The sequence below is a fragment of the Schistocerca nitens genome, chromosome 3 (genome assembly GCF_023898315.1).
Source record: "Schistocerca nitens isolate TAMUIC-IGC-003100 chromosome 3, iqSchNite1.1, whole genome shotgun sequence".
NCBI lineage: Eukaryota > Metazoa > Arthropoda > Insecta > Orthoptera > Acrididae > Schistocerca > Schistocerca nitens.
In genome coordinates, this window is record NC_064616.1 from 70,990,351 (window position 1) to 71,013,381 (window position 23,031).

A 23,031-nucleotide genomic window follows, 5' to 3' on the forward strand; every position below is an offset into this window, starting at 1 on the left:
ATACCCGTCCTTTTTTCCCCCTAAGGTAAGTCTTTCCGCTCCCGGGATTGGAATAACTCCTTACCCTCTCCCTTAAAACCCACATCCTTTCGTCTTTCCCTCTCCTTCCCTCTTTCCTGATGAGGCAACAGTTTGTTGCGAAAGCTTGAATTTTGTGTGTATGTTTGTGTGTCTGTCGACCTGCCAGGACTTTCATTTGGTAAGTCACATCATCTTTGTTTTATATATTTTTCTGTTTTTCAGTGATTTTTGTATGTTGTAAAAAGAAAGTCTTTCTGTGGTTCAGGTTCCATACCAGTCAGTAGGGTCTGATATAAATGGCTAAGTGAGGTCCAACAAAAGTCAGTAACACACAAAGGTGTAGAATCTCCAATGGACCCTTTAAAGCACTGTGATGTTCAAACCAAACTTTGGGTTTATGATTTTTTTACTTTTTAAAGGAAAATATCGTGGCTTCTTTTACAATGTATTGATGTTTTTACGTTAATGCTTCCAATCTTCCTGTTAACGAATCTGTTGTGTTACACCTTTCACAAATACACATTAGGGTTCTGATATTTGCCACAACAGTTAAACAGAAAAAAAGTAATTTAAACACATTTAATCAGCATTTACAGTATTTGGAAAATGAAAAGTGCTGTTTCAATTATCCAGCCTCCAAGGAAACTGTGTAATAGTGACTTACCAAGCAGACTTACAAAAAAGATAAATACATGTGTTTTACTTTAATGGTATGTATTAAAATCAATTCTTTTTGATGTGGTATTTCTACATTTTATCATCTTTCTAGATTCATATAGACATCCCTCGCATGAGCCCACTGATTGCCTTGTTTCAACAAAAGACTGTTCAAGAAATGTTTGAAAGAATATTGTTTATCTGGGCAATTCGACATCCAGCATCTGGTTATGTTCAGGGCATAAATGATTTAGTCACACCATTTTATGTAGTTTTCCTGCAAGAAGTGATACCAGAAGGTGAGAGAACTTTTTTGATGGTTGTATATATATATGTTCATTCACTGTTGCTTCAAGGGCTACACTTTAAGTTTTTAATAAGCATGAATTTGCATGTAGGGCTACCAAAATACATATGTTTCTGAATAGTATGTTCATGTTGTCCAAAACACTAAAAGCTTTGAGAGCATTATAAGAACTTATATAAAAAAAAAAAGTGTATTGCTAAGCTTGACCTCATAACTGCCTATAGTAGGGATGGTAGACTATGTAATGTCCATCGATCAGTCTGTAAAATAGAAACCTGACAAGTTACTTCCATGGTACATATGTTTCTGTTTTACTGAGTTTCACCTACTTCATGTATGTTACGTAAACCTGGGATTAACATTAATTTGGCAAGAATAAAAGTCGCATTATTCTCTTATTTTTCCAAAATACTGCACAACTATTTGTTATTTTACTAGTCACACCTGATTTTTGTGAACTTATCATTTCTCTTTTGCAAATCATTGCTTGCAGTGGAGAGAAAAGTTATCGGAGGCCTCTTCCAAATTTTTGCAGATATGTGGAGAATTTTTAGAGAAAGTATTTAACTTTTAATCTCTCATCATACTAAACTATCTTCATTGTTTTTTTGAAACCAGATAATTCTTGTTGTCAGTATTGAATAACATAACTAAGTTGAATGCGCTACGGTCGCAGGTTCGAATCCTGCCTCGGGCATGGATGTGTGTGATGTCTTTAGGTTAGTTAGGTTTAAGTAGTTCTAAGTTCTAGGGGACTGATGACCACAGATGTTAAGTCCCATAGTGCTCAGAGCCATTTGAACTAAGTTGAATGTAGGGCCTGTCAACTAATTAGCGATTCCTTTGAATCTGTGGATGTATTTAATTTGATAATATTAGGCATTGCTTTTAAAGCATGGTCACTTTGTTAGTTTAAATTGTTCTAGAGCTATTTACATAAATCATGTAAAACATAATCTTTTTGGCTTTGTGTTTAGTTTTTATCCTATACTGCTGGTACAAATAAAATCTGTCTATAATAAAGCTGATAGTCTGAATTGCATTACAAGAGGATGTCATGTTTATATAAATGACAAAAGATTCCTTTAATGACAAAAGATTCCTTTAAAAGAGAGTAAAATAATGTAGTGTGTAAAAAGTTATACTTTTGTTCCCATTTATTATTTTTATTTTTCATTTCCCATGAGTACGTGGACAGCTATAATTGTTCCCATGGAAAACAACCTTACACTGTACTGCTCTATTAGCTAAGTACACACTTCACTCAGTTGAGCTATAGCTACAACTTTTGATTTTCTGTAAATTTATTTGACAACCTGAAGTGTAATTGTTGTTCAATTTTTGTAGACAGTGATATTGACAACTATGATGTTGAAAGTTTGCCACAAGATCAGAGAGACATAATAGAAGCAGACTCATTTTGGTGCCTTTCAAAATTTCTGGATGGCATCCAGGATAATTACATTTTTGCACAACTTGGTATTCAGCATAAAGTCAATCAACTCAAGGAGCTTATTCAACGAATTGATGGTAAGTATAGAAGTATAATCAATGTTAGAAGTCACTGAATTCATAAACAATGCTTGTAGTTGTACAGATACCTCAGTTTGTCAGTTGCATATCTTTCCACTATCTAGAGGCGATATTTTATTTCCTACAATAATATTTTATTTGAAAAGGTAATTTATCATAATTCTTTTGGTGTCATTGTGTTTCGTGCTTAAGTGGTTTCTTTTAATCTTTCCTGTTGTGGGGTGTTGGATATGGTTGGAGCATATCTCTAGGATGCACATGATCTAATTCTCATGACCAACAGACTGAGGAACTATCCCAAATGATCTTACAAATTAATTAAAAATATCTGTGCAATAGAAAGTGTTTTATTTAAATGAATATTAATAGGGACGGACAAATTAACCATGAAACAAATGAGTCCCACACCACTCATATAGACATATATGAGGGAGCTTCTAGCTATGACTGGAAACAAATGGTCACTATAACAATTTGATTTATTATCTTTAAACATGAGAATTACCCACCGATGTTTATAAAGAACCGTTGACAAGTGGACAAGGGGTAATAACACTGAAGTGTAACCTTAGCGCAAGTGGGTGGAGAGAATAAAACTTGTGTTAATAATTCGTGGACACGATGAGTGACTGCATAAATTATTAGCTGAAAGTACATGGAAAGATTGGAGCAAACACCATAAGACTGCCAAAAATCTGCATTGAGAGCAACAAGCTGGATTTGTGACTTCAAGATCACAGAAGACAGCAAATTAACTTTGTGTCATAGCGACGACTGCACGTGTGACAATAGCCCATCTTAGCAAAGCATGCAGAACATGACTAAAGTAACTGCCGGCAAAAGCAGCTGGAGAAGATGATTTCTGCCCTCTCTTTGTATTTAGTACTTGAGTACGGACATCCTTCCAGAGGCAGCAAGGCTCGTTTCACCAGTCATCTCTCATGTCCTAACCTGAAGCTGTAACTCTAAAGTGTGCTCTTACAAATCCTACAGTGAAGTTACAACTTTACAAAGACCTGAAACAAAGTGTTTATTCTTCCAAATTTTAAAGCGAAGTGTTCTCCTTCTGGCTGCTCTGGAACTTTACTGTTTTTTGTCAGAGCAAGAACTCGCTGGCCAATGTTGGCAAAGTTTCAGACTGCTGACCAGTACAACTCAAGTGCGGGGGGGGGGGGGGGGGGGGGGAGAGAAATTTGTTTTTCAAGAAAATAGCATTCTCACTGGCAATCTCATTAAATGTTTTACAGCTTAATTAAAAAAGCTATCAGTACACGCTGAAAGCTTAAAGCAGAGTAATTTGCTGTTTCAAACTCCGATACTTCATTATTATCTTTTATTGTTGTGTAGTATTTTTGTTTTGAGCTACATACTATTGATAAAAATGGAATTTGACTATATTCTTATTATCCACCTTCAGTTATAAATAAATAACGAAGGAACTTCAACACCACAAAGAGAGGTCTTAAAACATTGATTGTACGATATATTGCAGTATGGTGGAAATCATCCCTATAACAGAAGTACAAGGAGCAGATATTCGAGCTCCGTGAGATGAATGAGAAGCTACAATTGTAGCCAGGAAACAGAGCTGAAGCAAAAGATATTGTAGCAGAGGATTTGATAAGTTAAGAGCAAGTTAAAAAAAATATTTTATCAGAGAAATGAAAAAGTCATTTATTTGTGCTGTCATATTTTTCAAGAAATTAAGAGTACGTCAGTAGCACGTAGAAACGAAACACTGTCATGAACTATAGCAAAAAAAGAAAGGAAAGAAAGAAAGAAAATACTAAGAGTTTAATTTGGTAGCATTACCAAGAGGTGATTGACCTTTTCCACTCTGTAATGCAGACAGAGGGCATGTACTCATATTTAAATCACTGCTGCCCAGGTGGCAAGTGCATCACAGAGAATTATGCAAGTCTTTGTGGAAACAATGAGAGGCCACTGACCAACAATTAGGATATACAGCAAAACAAAACATGTGCTTTCATTCAAATGCATTTACACAAGCATTACAAAACAAAAATTTTCAATGTGTGATATTATTTGAAACTCTTCAGAGTGGGCTGTTTCCATCATTTTGCTCAAATTGTATTGAAATGAATCTCTGTCACCATCAAAATCATTGTCATGAAACTCATTTTCACTCTCACTTTCATTTAGACATTCCTCTAAAAGCACTGCAATCTCTTTCTCTGAAAGGACTGTGCATGAAGAACTATCCATATCGTGCCTACTAACTTGAAACATAATAATTATAAACTCTCTCTCTCTCTCTCTCTCTCTCTCTCTCTCTCTCTCTCTCTCTCTCTCCCCTCTCTCTCTCAACACCACTGCTGCAGTTCGACACCGAGATAATGCAGGCTTCCCCAGGTAGCAGCACCATGCAGCATTGATACCTAGTACAGTCTGGTTTCCGACTGGAGCATGTAAGAGCTATGAAAAGTCATGTTGAATGAGGCTCAGCATCAGAGCGGAAACCGAAATTTGCAGTGTAGCGCACCACTCACGTTTGGAGTGGAAAGGGTTGATATTCAAATGATTGCATGTCAATGCAATAAAATTCTCCTGGCTTTTTGTGCCACTTTTCTAGCAGCAAGAAACCCAACAGGAGTTACTGCAATGACATGACAAAAAAAAACTTTCATTTGCACTAAAAGTATCATCCAGGGGAAACGACAGTGATGTGGTGAAGAACCAAAAATTATACTTTTACTAACTCATACCAACAATCAAAGGTTAAGAATTTGACTAGACTGTTTAGTGTAACTCTCAAACTCATTTGCTTCATGAAGTTGTGGTGAATTAACTTGCAATTAAGTAAGCAAATTTTTTTACCGTTAAGTCACAAGAGGATGTATTCAAGTTTCATAGAAAATCATAGTAGACCCAAATGCTTTTCTTGTTTCATCTGATGAAATTTTATGCTGGTAGACAGAGTTTGGTATGATTGAAGTCAATAGTGGACTAAAGGAGACTAGCTGTTTTTTCCACAACTAAATGAAGCTTCTGCTCAGAGATTTATGCAAGAAGACACTAGCGAAAGCTCATAAAATATTGTGTACATCTGCACTTCAGCAAAACGTTGTTGCGTTGATCTCATTTTGTAGTGGCAATTGGCTGTCACCATGCCCTGATTTCCTGTGGTGATAAAGTGACTGCAAACTCTGGCAATAATTTGGAAGTTATTGTAGTGGTGTTGGTAACTTAATGTACACTGCCCACTCACAGTAATGTGACCACCTGACCTGAATAACCACCTTTTGCAGCATGTAGCACTGCAAGATGTGCAGGAAGAGAGTCAGTAAGGTTCTGGAAGGTACTGACACGGATGAGAAGCTGTGCCGACTCCAGTGCCGTGACCACCTGTGGTAGATTTCTCGGTTGAGGATCCATATTACGAACAGCCCAATCAAGGTGGTCCCACAGATTCTCGATTAGGTTTAAATCAGAATTACGATGACAACTGCACTGTGTCCCTCGTCCCCCCGACATGCTTTATATACCCTCCACTTCTAGTATTGCCACCTGCTGTCGGTGATTGGTTATTGCATGTAGACGTCGAACATAGGTGGTGGTCACATTGATGCGACTGGACTGGGTACAAATGCTGAAAGTGTACTCAGTTTTTAATTTAAATAAAAGATGTGTACGATTTCTTGTGAGGAACTTAGTTGAAATAAAAATGCACAGTGGTTCTACAAACAAAAACAAAGATGTCCTTCCAGACATAATGGATAGCACAAAGCTTTCCCCTTGCTTCAAAATCATTTCATTGCATTAAACCTGGAACTGATGAAAGTACATTGAAACAAAACTGTTTCAGCTATTTTCCATCATTCTTCCATATCATGCAAAATATGTAAATGTTGTGTAATTATTTGTAATGTACTTAGTATAAAATTTAAAATAAGATTATAATTGAGTAATCTTTTGCAGCTGACCAGCATCTGTTCAGATGCGAAAAGTTATTGTAAGATGATGATCCAAAACAGATCAAGAGCCAAAATAGGGCTGACTGTCTGAACATGAAACTACTGTTGATTGCTGTAAAAGTTGTTTGTGATTAATTCTGAACACAAAATTATTATTTATGAATATATGTCATGCCTAATCAGCAGCAACAGAAGTTGAGAAAAATTAAGTTTGTAGTAAAATAATTTAAACAAAGGTGAAAACTGTCTGCATTTAGGAAATACCATAGCACTTGGTAAGATACATACCTGGAAAGAACTTATCAGTAGTCTTCACAGAAACAAAGTCTAGGAGTCTATGCATTTGACCTCTTATATGCAACCTAATTTCTGTAGAATAGCTCGTATTTATCTTATAGAACTGAGTGACAGAAGTTTTCAGATAGATGATGATTTGAGTCTGTTAGGAATTGAAACATTAGGACAAGCTGTAGGACACTTGCTGAAGGACACTTTAGGATTGCATTTTCACAGCATTTTCTTTTCTAAAGTGTGAAAAAGGAAAGAAGGAGTTAGTTTGTTTATTATGGTTTTCTATTAAGCTAGAAGTTGGGGAAACTTTGCTTCTGCTTTATTGATGATAAAGTAATTTTTAAAAAGTTATATCATCAGTATTAAAATTTTGTCTGTGTTGATAATCATTTTCACAAAATGTCTTCACTGTTGCCACTATTAAGCATTTATGTTTCTACAGACAGAGTAGTTTATTTTGGGTTTATACTCGTATTTAAATACTGTGCAGTTTTCGTTAAACAGCACACATTCCATAACTATAAACCAACAAATATTGATTTTTCAGGCCAGCTGCATAGGCATCTCCAGAATCATGGAGTGGATTATTTACAGTTTTCTTTCCGGTGGATGAACAATCTGTTGACCCGTGAACTGCCATTACACTGTACAATTCGCCTATGGGATACATATCTAGCAGAGTCTGATGGATTTGCCTCGTTCCAGTTATATGTGTGTGCTGCATTTCTCTTGCATTGGAGAAGAGAACTCTTGCTTGAAAGAGATTTCCAGGTATTATTATTACTAATACATCTGCTAAGTCAGTTTCTGTACATAATGTCCTATTATTGGCTTACAATTATTCTGTTTCATCTCTTACTGCCAGCAGGCAACAATACAGGAAATAATGTCTTGAACAAATACATAATTGTACTGCAGTGTTTACAGTGTACAGTCTTATTTAAATTAGCAGTTACCATAAATGATGCATATTTTTAAAAATAATAATTATATATTTATCCTGTGAAGATAAGGACCATTAGGTCCAGTCTTTCTTCTAACAAAGCATTGAACATATTTACCCTATGTCCATTACAACACACAAGTTATAAGAAAATAAGTCTTACATCCTATATGAGATATAACACTTAGAAATAACTATGACATAAGTAGTGGAAACAGTAGTTAGTAGCTATAGTAGAATAAACACCGTTATATTAGTTAACGACAAGTATAAGAATAGAGAGAAGAATAGTTAGATTTAACCTGAGAGCACTGGCAGGTATGGCCAGCAGAGAAGAGGGAGAGAAAGAGGAACATGATAGAACATAAATTATAAAGTGAGGGGAAAAGGAAATGGTGTGACAAGATTAAGAAACAAAAAGAGAACATAAGATCTTCTGCTTTACTCTTTAGCATAATATGTTAATTTTTGGGTAAAAAATTATAAGGTTGACAAAAGGAAATGCTTCAGCTTTTTCTTAATTGTGAAAGGGCATTACATTATTCATAGAATGCAGGATAATTAACAACAGAGGAGGACTTCGCAAATGTTTTTGTTTCATGAATGGCCACTGCTAGTAAACTTGATAAGTGTGATGCTTTGTGTTGCGATTATGATGATATGACAGGTACTTTGTTTCTGATGTGAAATACTAGGAATCTTGCACTCTAAGAAGCTGATGAAGTAGATATGATAACTTGTCTGGCTGCAATCATAGTAACAGGGTGGGTGAGGCACTGAGATGGTCAAATAAATGGACTTTGCAGAAGTAACACACACAGTCATTTATGGTTGGGGCTAAGCGTTTCCTTAGTTTTCACTATGCACGCCATGTTAGATTACAGTGTAGTAGTGGAGATTTGACGGAATGAGTCATTTCACAAGTTTACATTTCGTGTCCTGTGAAAATACTTCACAAAATTTCTGGACAGTGTAGAGGCAATGGGAAATCTTTGGGCATGTTACGATGATATTTTTTGCGCTCAGTTGAGGTACTCATCCAGTCATTTACCATTTTCTGATATTATTCGGAATTAATTAATTAATTAATTGCTGATGAGACTTACATTCAAGTCTGGCTCTTAAATGAAGGTGGAAGTCTTCAGCATAGAAATGGTGATGTTTACGGGTGGGCAGAATAGATCTACCATCTTCATTTACATGGCTGCTACGCAGATCACACTTAAGTGCCATGCAGAGGGTTCATTGAACCATCTTTACAATAATTCTCTATTGTTCCACTCTCGAACAGCACATGGAAAAAATGAACACCTATATCTTTCCGTGCGAGCACTGATTTTGTTTATTTTTTTTTTTTTATGATGGTTGTCTCTCCTATGTGAATCGGTGTCAATGTAGTAACACGGTTCACATTTTCCGTCGCACTTCTGAGTAGACCGGGAACTGTCTCATAGGCATGCCCAATGTGAACTGACTGGGCACGGCCCGTGCTGCCTGAGTTGTTGTTGTTGTTGTTGTTGTTGTTGTTGTTGTTGTTGTTCCGCTGGCAGAGGTCGCGGCCGAATTCTCGCGTGCCCTCTGGTGGACGGGACTCTATTTGCGGCAACTACCGTCCGTGATGCGCCGTGCCGATGTGCACCTCCCACGATCTTTCTGGTGGCTACTGCACTCCTCCTCCTTCGGGGGGTGAAGCCATTGTGATCCACTGCGTCGGAAGGTGGAGCGTGGTGCAAGAGTGACGACCTCCACGTCCATTGGAAGGCTGGAGTCGAGGGGATCAGCCAACCCTCGAGCCGGAACCGTCGAATACGACTGGAAGTGACCCACACGAAGAGGCCCCCATCGTCCCACCACCGGAACCCGGGGCAGAATGGGAGACAGGCCGTCGAACTCTGGATCCTGGTCCACCCAGGGAGGGGCAAGACCCAGTGGCGGGGACGATGGGGAAGGGACGACCCCAGGTGAACCAGCCTGCTGAGAAACCGGGCCTGCGATGGGGGCCGGCTCTCGCTGGGGGATCGCTAACGATTGCGATGCCGGTGCTGGAGCTACTGGAGGCTGCCAAGGCAGAGAGCCATCGCAGTGCAGCGGAGTCACATGGGGGAGGGGTGGTAGCGTCCCTTGAGAAACCAACACAGGTGCCGGCAATAGGGAAGCCGGTGCCCGAGGGGTTGGAGGGTGGGGGCCCAAATGTGGACGTAGCTGATTTTGGTGACAACGTACCTCCCGGTCCCCCATCTGCAAGGTATAGAGCCGGCGGTCATTTCGGCGCAGGACCATCGCCGGTATCCAACGTGGATTGCGTCCAAACCCATGTGCCCAGACCGACATACCCGGTAGAAAGCTGGGTACTCCGTTTTGCGAATACTGGCGAGGACCGGGCCGAAGGAGGTGCAGCAGAGTCCTAGGTTGGCGCCCGTGGAGGAGCTCTGCGGGGCTGCGTTCTCCCATAGGTGTGTTCCGGTATGCAGTCAGGAAAAACGTCAACGCCTCCTCCGCAGGAAATTCGTGCACATACTTTTTCATCTGTGTTTTAAACGTGCGTACCATGCGCTCGGCTTCCCCATTCGATTGTGGATGAAAGGGGAGAGAGCAAATGTGCCAAATACCGAAGCGCCTACAAAAATCCTGGAAGGTCTGTGACATAAACTGAGGTCCATTGTCCGAGACCAGGGTGACTGGCAGACCTTCCACAGAAAAGATTTTTGCTAGTGCCTGGATTACAACCTCTGAAGTGGTTGAGGAGCAGCGAACCACATATGGAAATCGGGAGTAAGCATAAATGACAATGAGCCAAAAGCCATTGAGAAACGGGCCCGCAAAATTGATGTGAATACGTTCCCATGCCTGGGTTGCAGGCGGTCTTGAAGAGAACGCTGACCTGGGAGATGCCTGTTGGTTCGCACACTGGGAACAGGCAGCCACCAAGTGCTCAATTTCTCTGTCAATACCGGGCCAGTACACATGTCTGCGAGCCAAGGTTTTAGTACGGGAAACACCCCAGTGCCCCTCATGTAATAACGTGAGGACTTCCCTTCGCAAACTTGCAGGAAAAACTTGCAGGAACAACCACGCTAGGAGCTGTACCATCGATAGCCAGAAGGAGAACTCCTTCCAAGACGGAGAGGCGGTCTCGTAGAACAAAATAACTATGAAGAGGGTCCGAGGCCCAGCCTGGTGGTCGGGATGACCACCCCTGCTGAATGAGGCGAACTACTTGCCGGAGAACCGGGTCAGCTGCCGTTTCCCTGGCGACTCTAGAACTAGTGATTGGGAAGCCATCAACCGCTTGGCGGGACGCCACATCCAAATGAAAACACATGATCTCCTCTCGATCGAACTTAGGATCCGGGCCCACCGGAAGACAGGAAAGAGCGTCTGCGTTGGCATGCTGTCCGGTAGGGTGAAAATGAATGTCATAATGGTACTTAGAGAGGAACAAGGCCCAGCGCTGTAGTCTGTGGCCGCCCTATCCGGAATCTGAGAGGTGGGGCCAAATAACGATATTAATGGCTTATGGTCAGTGATTAACTGAAACTTCGTGCCATACAAGAAAGGGTTAAACTTGGTAACAGCGTAGATAATGGCCAAAGCCACTTTTTCCACCTGGGAGTAATGGGCCTGTGCGGGACTAAGAGTTTTAGACGCAAACGCCAGTGGCTGCTCGGAACCATCTGCATTGCGATTGGCCAGGACCACTCCTACCCCATACTGCGAAGCATCTGTAGCCAGGACCAACGGCTTATGGAGGTCAAAAGTAGCCAAACACGGCGCTGACGTGAGGAGGCCTTTCAACGAGGTGAACGCTCGCTCGCATGCAGGCGGCCAATCAAGAGGGACACACTTGCGCAGAAGGCAGTACAGGGGGCGGGCGATGGTGGAAGCCCTGGGAATGAACCGGTGGTAATAGGCAATCTTGCCTATAAAAGCTTGTAACTCCTTCAGCGAAGCGGGCCGCGGAAGGTCGACGATACCTTGGACCAAACTTCCTAGCGGCTGGATGCCGTGCCGAGAGATTGTGTAGCCCACATACTCAATGGATGGTTGGAAGGAGTTTGACTTACGCAGGTTGCAACGCAAGCCCACGGACCTGAATTTGAGAAAGAGGGTGCGAAGGTTGTGCGAGTGTTCCTTCGTGCTGCGGCCTGTGACAATTATGTCGTCCAGGTAATTACTACAATGAGGGATTGTCGACGTGACATGCGCAAGATAACGCTGGAATATCGCCGGGGCACTGGATATTCTGAAGGCCAACTGCTGGTATTGGTAAAGGCCAAACGGGGTGTTGACAACCGCCAGCCGTTTGGAGTCCTAATCAAGAGGTATCTGATGATAAGCCTCCGAAAGATTGATTTTCGAAAAATATTGGCCTCCCGCTACGGCGGAGAACAATTCATCAGCACGAGGCAAAGGATAGGTGTCCACCACCAATTGGGAATTAATGGTGGCCTTGAAATCGCCACAAAGACGTAATTTTCCCGAGGGTTTCCTGACAATAACGAGGGGCGAAGCCCACTCACTAGAAGAAATGGGAAGAATGACCCCTAGGGCTGTCAGCCGGTCTAGCTCTTCTTTTTACCTGAGGGCAGAGCGCCAAGGGGATCTGCCTCGCGTGTAGAAAATGCGGGCGAGCCGACGCCTTCAACGTTAAGTGAGCTTCAAAGTCTGTAACACGCCCCAGGCCGTCCTCAAAGATATCCGGAAAGTCAGAGATCAAAGATTCTAATGATTGATAGGGAACGTCTTCGGAGACCAACTGTATGGTGTCAGTGATAGAAAACCCGATAGCTTGAAAGGCATCCAAGCCAAAAAGGTTAGCGGAGCTCGCATCACTGACAACAATAAAAGTAATAGGCCGAGTGACTGATTTGTAAGTTTTTTATTGTTAAAACCTGTTGTTTAATTTATTCTTTAGTTTAAAGTTGCGAAGCATCCTTATCTATCTCATGAGATGCTTTTTTTTAAAGTATTGGTCTACTTTTATTTAAAAGTCTTATCATTTAGATAAGTCACGTCGGTAGTGAATTGACCCAGTAGGGGAATGAACTGTTTACCATAACCACGTAGACGCCGTAAACTGGCACCAATGGGGGCGACCCAAGGTCAGAGTAAGTTTGTGCATTCAACAAAGAAACTGCCGCGCCCATATCTACTTGGGGTTGTAATCGGTGCGACCGGACCGACACCTCGATAAAGAGTTTGTGGGCCGATGCGTCGGGGGCCTGGCCCGATGAAACTTCCTGAATGTCAATGTCCATGTCCTCTGTAACTGCTTCCTTCGATTCTTTCGAGGCTGAGCGGCAAACTTTAGCAATGTGTCCTTTTTTATTACATTTGTGACAAATGGCCCAATGCTGGGGGCACTCCGACCGATCATGATGTATATAGCACAACGCACAGGTTGTTAACAGGGGCCGGCGGCTGGAACTCCGTTTACACGCCGTGCTGTAGCGGCCGTAACGGCAGGATTGTACCGATCGCACGTCGTCCACCCCGGACGCAGTGGACGCGGCCGTGCCGCCCTGAACCGCCGCGACGTCGCACCACGCTTCCAACTGTTGACCGGCGGCGTGAGAGACTTCATACGATTGAGCAATGGATAGGACTTCCTCGAGGGAAGGGTCTTCTAACTGCAGGGCCCGTTGCCAGGCCTCCCTATCAGGGGCCGAACAAACAATGACGTCGCGCACCATAACGTGGGCATACGACTCTCGCAACTGCTCCGTGACAAAATGACACTTGCGACTAAGACCGTGCAGGGTAGCGGCCCACGTCCGGTAAGACTGATGGGGCTGCTTCTTGCATTGATAGAACTCGACCCTAGCCGCCATAACATGCATGCGGCGGCGATAATATGAAGACAGTAATGAACACAGTGCGTCAAAAGACAAGGACGAGGGTTCCTGCAATGGTGCTAGCTGCGGCAAAACTTGATACAGCGAGGGAGATATCCGAGACAAGAAAAGAGCACGACATACCTCCGCATCGGCAACATGAAACGCCTGGAAATGCTGCCGAAGGCGATGTTAATACGCGTCCCAATCCTCCGCCGTCTCGTCATACGGGGGAAAGGGAGGAGGGAACGGTGCTGGAGCAGACGGCGTGGAGAGCAACGCCGGAAGCACTTGTTTCATGGTGGCCATGAGCTCCGTCTGCTGCTCAACCAAAACCCGCACTAAATCCTCCATGCCGCGGATAAGCTGCGAAACCGGAACGACGACGCAACACGCGACAGAACGACCCTACTCGTCGCCAATTGTCTAGTAACACGGTTCACGTTTTCCGTCGCACTTCCGAGTAGACCGGGAACTGTCTCATAGGCATGCCCGATGTGAACTGACTGGGCATGGCTACTGCTGCCTGAGTTGTTGTTGTTGTTGTTGTTGTTGTTGTTTTGTTGTTGTTCCGCTGGCAAAGGTTGCGGCCGAATTCTCGCATGCCCTCTGGTGGACGGGACTCTATTTGCGGCAACTACCGTCTGTGACGCGCCGTGCCGATGTGCGCCTCCCGCCATCTTTCTGGTGGCTACTGCAGTCAACAAAATGTTTTCGCATTCGAAGGAGAAAGTTTGTGATTGCAATTTCATAAGAAGATACCAGCCACAACGAGAAATGCCTTTGTTTTAATAATGTCCAACCCAAACTCTGATCCATGTCCATGAAACTCTATCTCCCCTATTTCTCAGTAATACAAAACATGCTGCCCTTCTTTGAAATTTCTTGATGTACTCCATTAATCCTATATGGTAAGGATCCCACACTGTGCGGCAGTACTCCGAAACAGGATGGATAAGTGGAGTATAGGCATTCTCTTTAGGATATTTGTTGCATCTTTTAAGTATTCTGCCAATAAATGCAGTCTTTGGCCTCCCCCACAACATTTTCTGCGTGTTCTTTCCAATTTAAGGTGTTCGTAATTGGAATTGCTAGGTATTTAGTGGAATTTACAGCCTTTACATTTGATTGATTTATTGTGTAACTGAAGTTTAACGGAGTCTTTTTAGAACTCATGTGATATACATCTACATCAGTACTCTGCAAGCCATCTACTGTGTGTGTGGAGAGTACTTCTGGTACCACTAACTGAAACCCCCTCCCCCCTCTCCTCCCTTCACTGTTCCACTAGTGTATGGCTCCTGGGAAGAATGTATTGGATCTAATTTCTTGAATTTTTTCATTGTGGTCATTTCATGATATGAGATATCATTGACATACTAGGAGAACAATAGTAGGTCCAAGACTGAGCCTTTTTGCTCACCCTGTGGCTAAACATGCCTTGGTGCACGGCCAGCACATCTTGGCACAGTGTTACACCGTCCGGGTTATCTGGATACTTCCCACTAACACCAACCTGTCAGAACTCCGGAGATGGGAACTTTCCCTTCAGTATATCCTCTCTTCTTGTTATCCGCCAGGCCTCAACCTCCGCTAATTTCAAGTTGCCGCCGCTTATACCTCACCTGGCTTTCAACGACATCTTTGCCTCTGTACTTCCACCTCGACTGACATCTCTGCCCAAACTCTTTGCCTTTACAAATGTCTGCTTGTGTCTGTGTATGTGCAGATGGATATGTGTGTGTGTGCGAGTGTATACCTGTCCTTTTTTCCCTCTAAGGTAAGTCTTTCCGCTCCCAGGATTGGAATGACTCCTTACCCTCTCCCTTAAAACCCACATCCTTTCATCTTTCCCTCTCCTTCCCTCTTTCCTGACGAAGCAACCATTGTTTGCGAAAGCTTGAATTTTGTGTGTATGTATGTGTTTGTTTGTGTATCTATCGACCTGCCAGCGCTTTCGTATGGTAAGTCACATCATCTTTGTTTTTTGATAATATAATATTGTATTTTAAAAGTTCAGTGACTTAGTCGGAGAGTATGGTGACATGTAAGTAGACTCTAGCACTTGGGTATAACTTTCTGAACTTTTAGTTTCCCTTAAAGGCCTTTGGCTCATACACTGTGCAACACGTCCAAAGGGAAGTGACGTTATGAATGTGTCACGTATGGAAACACTAAGCAAAGCAGGAAGCCAGTAAAACAGAACAATTATTTTACATTTGGGTGTAGCTTCAAACATGAAGAAATTTTTGTAACTTTCAGTTAAATCCAAGATGTCTAAATTAGGACCAAGCTAGGTGGCACAGTGGTTAACCACTGTTTCCAAGCAACTTAGAGTCCTGGTCTGGCATACTGCTTTTTAATGTGCCAGGTAGTTTCAAATTGGTGCTGCACACTCACTGCAAAGTGAAAATTCTTTGTTCAAACTTATTCAGAAGTAACCATTCTGTCATTTATTTTGTATTTATTATTCTGTTTCCATGGTACCATTGAAGTTTAAGATCAGTAATCATGGAATGAGTCTGTAGACAATACCGTGCATATAAAATTCACAGAATGAGCTTCATAATGAAGATACCATTATGTACACTTGGAAGCACAAAAATTAGTGGTGGGAAAAGCAGTCACAGTCAAAGTCCGATACAGGACTGATACGAATGAAAGGCAGTACACTATTTTTTTTAGATTACATTGAGACCATATGGAAGAAGAGTTAACTTGAAATATTATGCAAAAATGACTATGTCTGTATTCTAAACTTATTCAAAGAAGGCGCGAAGGCTTTTGAGTAAATAAAATATGCTGTTAAAAGTTATAGATACAGTAGGTATATTTGAAGCAGCTCACATTTATGTCGTAAGCTGCTTTTATTGTGGACAATTTTCCTTTGAACTTAGTGTTATTTGAGGCCATCTCTGCCAATACATTGTGAAAATCTATCCAGATGTAATGTCAGATGCAATATTTTTAAAAACTCCACAATATTTGAATGAGGCAGTTTTTCATCATAGATAAAGAGAGGTGATGCAGCTGCTGAGTTTTCCAAAATGAAGATTTATATAGTAACAAGTGTGAATTGCACAGACTTCGCCAGGGAGAGCTGACAGTTGACTGAAACATGTCAAAGAATTGTGCCCACAAGTTTTATTCAAGTGAATAAATACACTGCTTAACAGAAAAAAGTGAAGCACCCAAAATACGTGGTTGGACGTCGATGTAACTTTGTACACATACACACCACCAGCCAGTATGTAGATAATTGCAGTTGCATTTCTCTGTGATGGGTAGAACAGCCATCAGAGTGCATTAGTGTTGTTCCAGTGTAGTGTTATTACCAGGTCTGGTAGGCTACATAAGGGGCATGAACATCATCAGATGTTGAGTGGCCATGGTAAAGAACATGTAGATGCTGTGAACGCCTGTAAGACAGCGTTATCATTACCTGACAGAGTTTGAAAGGGCCACATTATTGGTGTCTTGGTCTCATTTTGCCTTCTGGTTGAATTGTACAATATCAAGATTTGTGACACATTTGAATGTGATAAGAGCCCAATGTTGGATTGCAAGGAAATGAGAAGGCTGTCATACTGGTCATCAAGGTTCTAGTTGACCATTTCTGACCACAATAAGGGAGGATCATTATATTGTGCACTAAGCACATCATAATCCCTTACACCTGTGCCTAACATCTGAAAACAAATACAGGACTGCCTGGCATTTTATGTGTCATCCCACGGTGTTGGATGGAGACTAGCAGTGGCCGAACTGGGATCTGTCTCATACATAGGCTGCCATTAACACCACAATACAAATGGCTGCATTTGTAGTGGTGCCATGACCGAGAAGCACTGACTGCTGACGAGTGGTGTTGTGTTGTGTTCAGTGATGAATCGCGTTTCTGCACAACACCAGATGACCGTCGTTGACGAGTATGGTGGTGACTTGGGAAGAGGTCCCATCTTTCAATTGCTTTGGAGAGGCACAGTGATATTACTCCTAGTGTCATGGTGTGAAGAGCCATTGGGTATGACATCTGTCGGACAGAACATTGGTATGACATGGACATCTTATGTCCTTGTGTGTTATATCTCATGTGACAGTACTGTGGTGCCATTTTAAACAGAACAATGCTCGTCCACACATGGCATGTGGCTCTATGAACTGCCTGTGTGATGCTGAAGTACTCTCATGACTAGCAAGATCTCCAGATCTGTCCATGTGTGGGATCAGCTTGGACTCAACTCAGTCCCAGTGCTCATATCCAGTATACCGAGGACCTTATTACAACAGTTGAGTTGTGGCTTGCCTCATGGCATCAGTGCATACATTCAGTCCAGAGGGAGTGCAACATCATACTGCCAAGTTCTTTGTAAATGTGTTTTCTTTAATAACATCACATACCTTTCTGACTTGGGAAGTTTCATTTTGTTTTCTCCTCCCCTTCTGGGTGCTTCAGTTTTTTTTGCGGTATAGCTGTTGGTCAGGCTGATAAAGTCTTCAGGTGTATATTGTGGCCATGATACTTCATACTCCATTGTTGTCATATCTTGTTTGTGTCAGTGACTGCAGTTCTAAGCTCCAAATTTTAAAAGTTTGTTAACTCAAGTATGTATGGATCAAATTATCAGAGATGCATATCATAACTGATTCTTTGCTTATGAAGTTCTTTTATGAAGCAGAAACTTAGAGAATCTTTTTATTTTTGTATTTCTTACTTTGCCTTATGTTAAGATCATCGTGAACAGTGGCAGACCTTTTCAAATTGTTCTGACCAAGCATAGCATTTGTGTTCTATGCACATTACTTTTACTTATGTTACTTATATTGGAATATGTGCAGGGTTGGGAGAGGGGGAAAGAGAAGCAGTGCTATACCTCCCAAGGGAAGATGCTTAATAAGCAATAGTAAGACACCACCTCGGTGGAGCGAACTGCTGACATGTTGGCTTGCACTGCCCTATGTAGCAGGGGTGAGGAGGAATTTGTGCCGATCCAGTTCCGCACATGTGACTCAGCAGAGGAAATAGATCCCTGGCACGGAGGACGTCTGGTGGCATTTGTCCTGCTGTCTGTTGTCCTTGTTGTGGTCGACGTAGTCTGGGGAGGCAATGCCGTCGGTATATGCAACCCCTTGATGCTTCAGTGTCTGAGGTGTTGCCAATCCCTTTGGGTGAATGTTGTGTACATGGCAAGCAGTGTCCTGTGTTAGTAGTACCAGTGTTCATTCATTAAATTGTGAAAATTGCAACACCACAGAGGATTCACGTGCCTGAAATGAATATTATACCACAGATTAGGTTTCTGAGAATGCAAATTAGAACACAGTTCATGACCTCTGACTCTGAAAATTCAATTTGCTGTGGGATCCCAATATGCTGAACCCAAGCATGTATAAATTGTTGTATGGAAATGGGAAGTGCCCGGGTATTTTACTGGAAAATCTTTTTCCGTGCTGTTTGAATGCAGTCCATAAAGTATGAACAGTGGTTGCCAGAGGACTTTGTCAAACAAGTTGCTGACCAACTTTATCCCAGACATGTTTAATGGAAAATATCCCAAATGAACTGACAGTCTAGAGAAATGGTACATCGGTTCTTTGAAGAAGGTTGGTACATAACTTGCCAGAATATGTCAAGTGTTGCTCTGGTAAAATAAAATATATTGAATTGCCGGAAGGTGTGGCATTACTTCAAGCTGTAAGACACCAGATGTCTAATATCAGTGGAGGAAATTTTATTTGCATGGCTGCATGCTCAAAATTTAATGGAATATTCATTACGCCGCGAGAAGTTGAAAATGACTTATATACTGTCTTACGGTTTGGGGCTGAGGCTTTAATCTTTCTGCAGATACACAAGAATGTTTCATTGTGTATGACACCCTAAAATACAGTAGAGATGTTATGAAGTTCAAACCTTATATTTTTGAAGAAAGTGGGAGAAACTCCAAAATCTTAATCTTATATTTCACTGAAGTTTGAGCGAAGCTAAATTTGTTGTTAGGTAACGAGAACAGCACAAACAGATCCAGTGTGAAAAACCAAACTAACAGCAAGTAGTTACATAGCAAACAGTGTAGGAAGCAAAATGTTAAGTGACATATATTGCAGCTGGAAGATAGCAGGCTAGATGGGAGGTTGAAAATATTAATGAATTACATCTTCTTAACATTGTAACTGGAAGGATGCATCCCTTTAAATGAAACCTAAATCTTAAGGGATTACACTTTATTTTGATAGTGTCCAATTCATTGGGTGCATAGGTGCAACACTATTAATCAGTCATGACAGCCTGTGTGCCAGTGACAATCTTGCAGTTTGTAGGACGCTGTGAGTATCTCGTCGATTCTGCACTCGGGGATAATTCTCCTCTTCTGCCCTTGTTATTACATGATTTGGTAATTTAGAACTAATCTTAATAAAATGAGGTGGCTTGGGAAGTTGGAAGTTGGCCACAAATAAAAAGATCAAACTTATAATGAACAACCAATTTTAATTAAGAGGCACACGTTTCTCTCTGAATATGCATCTCACATTAGCAAGTGCTTGATAATTACAGTTGTATTTCGTGATGAGAGCACACGAGAAACATCTGTATTTGGCAAACGCATTGACTCGTGCTCCTTTAAAGATACTTCAGTGATCCATGTTAATCATTATCTTTAGCACAGAATTGGTACTCACTACAGAAAAAAAGCTATGCATACCTGCATGTCTGAAAGAAAAGACATTACTGATGGTTGACAGCCATTCAAAATAAATTTGCTGAATGGGAATATCTTGGCATCTGAACACATGGCCCTTCAGCCATCTTTGTGACTGAATAATGAAGACAAAACATCAGAAATCCTCACAAATTCAAAGCCATGTGCTGGAATCACTTGCTCATTATGTTGAAGCAACATTTTGACTCGAGAATGTGGACCCACTGTCATTCTGAAGATCATCACAATCAAAAATTGTACTTGCAGACACAGTTAATAGTTGCTCCGTACCTGACAAATTACCTTCATGTAATTAGAGCAAAATAATGGCCTGCTGTTTCTAATACTTCGAGCAATGTCCGGAAAGCATTTGTAGTTTGAAAAATACAATCAATACTAACACAGAAATGAACATTTTTACTGGAGGGTTCACATATGTGATCTAGCTCCAAAGCTGTGTGAAAGCAAATTGTAGCTACGAGTGCGCCAACACTGGAGCTGGAACTCTTTCCCACAAGACATATGCTTCTGACCTGTGAGTTGTATTAGACGTACTCAGTTTCACAAATGAATGTATGTACACTCACGCTAACAGAGGAAACAAACCGATTACAGTCTGTCATCCATATGTTTGTAAAGCAAAAAGTTCACAAACTGAAGAGTTACAATGCATAGCAGATCAGCAAGGGGCATTGTCCTTCAACATAGTTGTTTCATGTGCCTTTTAGCTCACATAAGGCCTACCTATGTGAAGATTGTCCTAGAGCAATGTAGTTACTATCCGATTTCCCACGCAAATGACACGCCCATCCAACCAACACCCACATTAACTACAGAAGCTTTGCCACTAGATCGACAAGTGTCTTCTGTACATAACCTCTATGTAAATGACTGGCTGATCTTATTTCATGTGCTCTCTTTTACTTGAATTTAATTAAAACATAAATAGTTTATTCATGTCACCTCCTCGGTGGTTGAATTCTTATATTTCAATTTAGGTGAAGCATTTTACTTTATTATTATTATTATTATTATTATTATTATTATTAGCAAAATGTTACTTACGACTTTCATTTAAAGTAATTGGAAGTTAGAGGGGGAGTCATTTATACAATACTATGTAACATAGTTGCTATGTTATACAGCAAACTAACATGACTGTGATGAGGATCACACTTGAATAGTGAGTAGCACCATGCATTTCTCATGTGGATACTGCATAAACTGTTGGTGTAGCAGTATAATCTATGCTGGCCAGCACATTCATTGCCTTTTTTCTGTTGCTCTCCAGCAGGGACTCAGCAGAGCCACACTGTATAGAAATGTATATTGTTTTGTGACAACTAATAATTGTAATATCCATCCTGACAACTAAGTTCCTACCACAAGTATGCTTTCCAAGTGGTGAAGACATCTGCAGCTATGCACTTCACACTTCCTGCTACATGCTGATGAGTAATCGTAAGAAGAATGAAGGTAAAATATTGCAACTTGGTGCAAAGAACCCATGAGTGTGTTAATTGACGGTATGAACTGAAGTTGTGTAAGTAAGGATTATCACAACAGGAACAAACATCACACATCATTAAACAAAATCTGTTGTACATTAATAGTGTTGGCCACAAGTAACAGTGGAACAAATTAAAAGCAAATAAAATCTCTGCATTCATGGTACTGCTAAGAGAGACATGCAATTGAGACCGTGAAGAGAAGTAGTGCAGACAGTGATGATATTTATGTACCAGAAGTATAGTTTTTTGACAGTCTTTGATTCAACAGTAGCATGGAATGTTAGAGTAGCTAATAACTGCTTGGAAAAAGTAATTGGTTTTGCTGATGAGATCACAGCCAAAAGTCCAACACAGTTGACAGAAAAGGCAAATGCAGCCCTCAAAGATGTTCACAAGTGTTCACTGAAAAATAAAGTAACTTTAAACATAAAGAAAACTAATTGTATCTACTTCCAGTTGAATAAAAGACACAATAATGGTAAATTGACAATTAATGATGATGTAATAGAATGTGTGATGGATACCAAATTTTTAGGGTTGAAGGCAGATAGTCAGTTTAAATGGACAAAACATGTAAAAGCTTTAACAAAGAGACTATCCACAGCATGTTATGCTCTATGAATACTTGCACCAGTGTGAAATATTTCATGCCTTAAAATGACATATTGTGGAGACATACACTTAATCCTCAGTTATGGAATTATGTTTTGGGGAATAAGTGATGGGGATATTCAGTGTGCCTTCAAGATCTGGATAACAACAAATAGCAGCAGTAGGGCACATTGTACTGATTTATTCAAAAAAACTAGAAATTCTGACTGTCCCATGCGAATACATTTTCCAGACTGTAATGTATGCAAGGAAAAATTTTCATCTGTATGCTACAAACAGCTAAGTACATGACAGTGAAATTAGATCCAGCCAGTACTTATACCTAAACAGGAAAAATAAGTCCAAAACACAGAACAGTTTGCTATATAATGGCCTAAAACTGAAAACAGTCCGCCACAGGAAATAAAAGGTGTAAACGAACTTCATATCTTTAGCCAAAAGCTAAAAACATATTTATTAAGTAAAAGTTGTTACAAGGTAAATGAGTATTTAGAATAATTGTAGATAGCTATTTAGTAGACGCAGATACCACATGTTGTTTGTTGTGTTCTTCAGTCCTGAGACTGGTTTGATGCAGCCCTTCATGCTACTCTATCCTGTGCAAGCTTCTTCATCTCCCAGTACCTACTGCAACCTACATCCTTCTGAATCTGCTTAGTGTATTCATCTCTTGGTCTCCCTCTACG

The 23,031-nt window shown here is 41.1% G+C and overlaps 1 protein-coding gene across 5 annotated transcripts in view; it reads left to right on the top strand.

Moving 5' to 3' along the window:
* The window catches only part of LOC126248032 (TBC1 domain family member 22B), a 261,278-nt gene that overhangs the window by 151,991 nt on the left and 86,256 nt on the right, over positions 1-23,031 (top strand). For all 5 annotated transcript variants that reach the window (XR_007545404.1, XR_007545403.1, XR_007545402.1 and 2 more), the window contains 3 exons: positions 791-977; positions 2,333-2,515; positions 7,292-7,515. Coding sequence is in view for 1 of the 5 variants with exons in the window: in XM_049948639.1 (XP_049804596.1) it covers positions 791-977; positions 2,333-2,515; positions 7,292-7,515 (594 nt within the window). In the remaining 4 variants the exon portion in view is untranslated. The remainder of the gene's footprint in view (positions 1-790; positions 978-2,332; positions 2,516-7,291; positions 7,516-23,031) is intronic.